The sequence below is a fragment of the Protobothrops mucrosquamatus genome, unplaced genomic scaffold, assembly GCF_001527695.2.
Source record: "Protobothrops mucrosquamatus isolate PMUCROS unplaced genomic scaffold, P.Mucros_1.0 scaffold1, whole genome shotgun sequence".
Lineage (NCBI taxonomy): Eukaryota > Metazoa > Chordata > Lepidosauria > Squamata > Viperidae > Protobothrops > Protobothrops mucrosquamatus.
This window is the reverse complement of record NW_015386388.1, coordinates 4,198,722-4,203,438: the sequence shown is the minus strand read 5'-3', so window position 1 is coordinate 4,203,438 and position 4,717 is coordinate 4,198,722. Positions and strand designations below refer to the sequence as shown.

Sequence of the window (4,717 nt, the reverse complement as noted above, 5' to 3'; positions counted from 1 at the left end):
AACATTATGGAAGCACAAGCAATAGAACATAGTCAAACTAGAGTCTTGGACTTCAAGAGAGCTAATTTCAATAAACTTAGAGAGGGCTTGGGAAGGATTCCATGGATGAGAATCCTCCAGGGGAAAACAACTCAAGAAGCTTGGGAAATTTTGAAAAGCAAGATAATAGAAGCCCAGTCTAGCTCAATACCAACAAAGAAGAAAAATAACAGCTCTCAAAATAAACCAGCATGGCTGCATAAAGAACTCTCTGATAAATTGAAAGATAAAAAGGACAAGTATAGAAAGTGGAAAGAGGGGCACATAACTAAATCAGAATATCAACAAATAGCCCGAGCCTGCAAAGATGAAGTGAGGAAAGCTAAGGCTCATAATGAACAAAGGCTTGCGACCAAAGTCAAAAATTACAAAAAAAAAGCTTCTTTCAACATATAAAAAACAAGAAAAAAGTGAAGGAAATGATTGGTCCATTAGTGGGTGAAAGTGGCAAGAAGGTGACAAGCAATAGTGAGAAAACAGAACTATTTAACTCGTTTTTTGCATCTGTCTTTACACGAAGGGAAAAAACAGACCAACCTATCAAAAATAATGCCATAAAAAACAGTATAGAAACACAAGTTAAGATAGGCAAGAAAATGATAAGTAAGCACCTGTCCAGCCTAGACAAGTTTAAATCACCAGGACCAGATGGATTACACCCCAAGGTTCTCAAGGAACTGGCAGATGTGATCTCAGAACCACTGAACTATATTTTTCAAAGATCTTGGAGCACTGGGGAACTACCAGAGGACTGGAAAAGAGCTGATGTAGTTCCCATCTTCAAAAAAGGAAAAAATTGGATCCAGGAAATTACAGACCTATCAGCCTGACCTCAATACCTGGGAAGATTCTGGAAAAAATAATCAAACAACGAATCAGCAAACACCTAGAGGCAAACAAACAAAATCACTACTAAAAGCCAACATGGGTTTGTCAAAAAACAGATCATGCCAAACAAACCTTATTGCATTATTTGACCAAGTGACAAAATTAGTGGATCAGAGGAATGCTGTGGATATAATTTATTTGGACTTCAGTAAGGCATTTGATAAAGTAGATCACAACCTACTAGTCGATAAGATAGAAAAATGTGGGTTAGACAGCATCACCACCAGATGGATTCGTAGCTGGCTGACCGGCCATACTCAGCGTGTGGTCCTCAATGGAACTGCATCTACATGGAGGGAAGTGTGTAGTGGGGTGCCCCAGGGCTCTGTTCTAGGCCCAGTGCTCTTCAACATCTTCATCAATGATTTGGACGAGGGGATAGATGGGGAACTCATCAAATTTGCGGATGACACCAAGCTGGTAGGAATAGCCAACACTCCAGAAGACAGGCTTAAGATACAGGAGGACCTGGACAGACTTGAACACTGGGCGCTATCTAACAAAATGAAATTCAATGGTGAAAAAAGTAAGGTTCTACATTTAGACAAGAAAAACCAAATGTACAGGTATAATATAGGGGGTACCTTGCTCAATAGTAGTAACTGTGAGAGAGATCTCGGGGTCCTAGTGGACAATCACTTAAATATGAGCTAGCAGTGTGCTGCAGCTGCCAAAAAAGCCAACACAGTGCTGGGCTGCATTAACAGAGGGATAGAATCAAGATCACGTGAAGTATTAATACCACTTTACAATGCCTTAGTAAGGCCACACTTGGAATACTGCATCCAGTTTTGGTCACCACGATGTAAAAAAGATGCTGAGACTCTAGAAAGAGTACAGAGAAGAGCAACNGTTTTTAAGAAGAGACTGGACAGCCATTTGTCTGAAATGGTGTAGGGTTCCTGCCTGAGCAGGGGGTTGGACTCAATGACCTCCAAGGTCCCTTCCAACTTTATTATTATTATTATTATTATTATTATTATTATTATTATTATTATTATTATTATTATTATTATTATTATTATTATTATTATTATTATTATTATTATTAAGATGCCAATTCATTTGGAGGACACTGAGTTTGGACAAAGTTGTCCTGCTGAGCTTTCCCATCCAGTCTTCTTTGGCCCTTATCTTGGCTGTCACTCACTGTGGTGTATTTGCCCAATTGGCAGAGGGCAGGGAAGGTCTCCTGGTGAGCCTTGCGCACTTTCTCAATGAGATCCTCCACCTCAGGTGTAATGATGTAGCTCTCTGAACATTCCTGTTTTGGAGCGTCTTTTTTCTTCTTGTTCCTATCATTCCGGACAGCTGCAAAGGGAAGCAAAGGGACAATAAATAATCAAAAGGTTCAATGAGCAACCAATCCATTCCTCATGCAGATTTATACAAATGATAACAGTAGCATTAGACTTATATATCACTTCACAATGCTTTATAGCTCTCTCTAAGAGGTTTACAATGTCAGCATATTGCCCCCAACAATCTGGGTCCTCATTTTACCAACCTCGGAAGGGTGGAAAGCTGAGTCAACCTTGAGCCGATGAGATTCAAACTGCCAAACTGCTGGGAATCGGCAGTCAGCAGAATTAGCCTGCAATACTGCATTCTAACCACTGCACCAGCACATCTCTGTTGTTGTTGTTGTTGATGATGATGATGATGATTATATAGTTAATTTAAGACATAATAGGAATTTCTGGAATCAGATAATCAATTCTGAAAACAGAGTTAGTCGCGCTAGTGAGAACTGGTTAGGTGATCTGGCTAAAGGAAGCTGTGTCCTGCCTTTCTGCAAATGACAGCAATACAGCCAATACAACTTTATTTTTCCTTTTCAAGAAAGATACATATTTCTCACTTTGTTTCTGATTGCTGAACTTCTGTGAATCTCATCCCACCCCCTCACCTTCATTTTTATTATGTAATTAAAAATTCTCAAATAAATAAGGTAATTTTTATTAGTGGTGCTTCCTATCCAAAATGTAGGTGATTTCATTTAAACTCCAAAAATAAAGAGATGCTAAAAGATAGTGCTGCATTTCCCAACCTGGTGCTCTCCTCAACTTTTCTCCTCAACAATACCTGGTCATATTTTGGGGAAATTATGGAGGTTGTAATCTACTCAGTACCAAGTCAGGTGTGAAGCACAGAAAATCAGGAAAACCCAGGCAGTTCAAATGAATACATACATTTATTGTATGCTTAAGCTCTCTGCAAGAATCTAAGCTACTAATGGTCAAAACAAATTGGCAGTAGATAAGAGTCAACAGAATTTAGGTGGGCTGGACTTAAAATCTTTTGTGAGTGTGAAGGGACTTGAAACTGATGACACATTTGACCCTCCCTTGGGCTCAGCCTGGGTCATCTCTTACATCAGGGAAGGCAGAAATAAAGAAATACCATTCTGGGTGGCTAATGATGAATCTAAGTTTTATCAGAATCCCAGACTGTTTTTGTTTTTGTGCTTGCTTTTTTCTATAATGTAAATATGGGCTTAGGTCACAAGCTGTCAACTAGAATTGCTCCAGTGCATGTATCTATCTTCACATTATCACATGTGGAAAATCATGCTTTGGTAAGGAAAATCTCAATAGCAAGCATGAGACAAGGAAGGAAAACTGAAGAGTTAGTTATTAAATGTATTATGCTTTTATTTTTTTATGCCACCTGCCTAATAAATAAGTAATCGCTGGAAAGGAACACAGAGATACTATCCAGATAGTTGTAAATCTTTAAAAATTGACTGAAAAAGAAAACAAAACTGTATTCCTGAAAGAGTGCAGAGAGAAGGCAAAGAGAAGGAAGAACAACAAAGATGCTGAGTTAGGAAGAAGAACTAAATGGGAATGCAAGTTGATAGAAAGCAGCAGGGGTCAGAGAACAAAAGAAGCTATGGGGCATTTGCAAGAAGGTGCTGAAATGGAGATTTAAAATATGCATTTAAAAGGGGACATTAAAAGGAGGAAACTCCCAGGACAATTATGCATTCCTAGAATTTGAATACTAGTTAACTAGAAAATTTGCAATAATTTCCCATATTGTGTAGAAGCAAGCTCAGTAAAGGAAGGATAGAACAAAACATATATAACAACAACAAAAAACCCAGGACAGAATATATTCATACAACAGAAGAAATTTCACTCAGTAATGGATTTTTTTTATCACCATCTTCTCTGGAAGAAAGAATCAGACTTGGAAATACAAGACTATAGCAGATCTCTCTATCATGCAGCTGATATTCCCTAGGACTGTTGGTTCCCAAGAACTCAAAAAGAGCTGCAGACTGCTTTCTTCACCTCTTGTAGATGACCTAAATGCCTCCTAACTCCTTAGCCCCAAACCAATACACGCTGCCATATGCTCCAAGTAAGACTAAACACAAGTTACAATGGTGCAACGTCATATTGCATGGAAAATAAAAATACCTCTTGCATATTATTCCACAGCAAGTATATAAGCAAATAATTCATCCAATCCACCACAGTATCATATTTATATCAATAACTTGTGCCTTTTGTAATATTTTTAATGCCTTAGCATAAGTGGAGAAAAAAATATGTGATTTTATGATACATATGTAGGCATGAAATGAAATGATAGAAGGTGTTGAAGCCACAGGAACCTTGGGAGGTAGTGATCATGCAATATTGGAATTCAACATTATGGAAGCACAAGCAATAGAACATAGTCAAACTAGAGTCTTGGACTTCAAGAGAGCTAATTTCAATAAACTTAGAGAGGGCTTGGGAAGGATTCCATGGATGAGAATCCTCCAGGGGAAAACAAC

The 4,717-nt window shown here is 38.3% G+C and overlaps 1 protein-coding gene across 1 annotated transcript in view; it reads right to left on the bottom strand.

Annotated features, from left to right (window-relative positions):
* RARA (retinoic acid receptor alpha) overlaps positions 1-4,717 on the bottom strand; it is a 64,028-nt gene that overhangs the window by 12,987 nt on the left and 46,324 nt on the right. Inside the window, exon 4 of the mRNA XM_015832275.1 lies at positions 2,078-2,238. Coding sequence (XP_015687761.1) covers positions 2,078-2,238 — 161 coding nt within the window. The remainder of the gene's footprint in view (positions 1-2,077; positions 2,239-4,717) is intronic.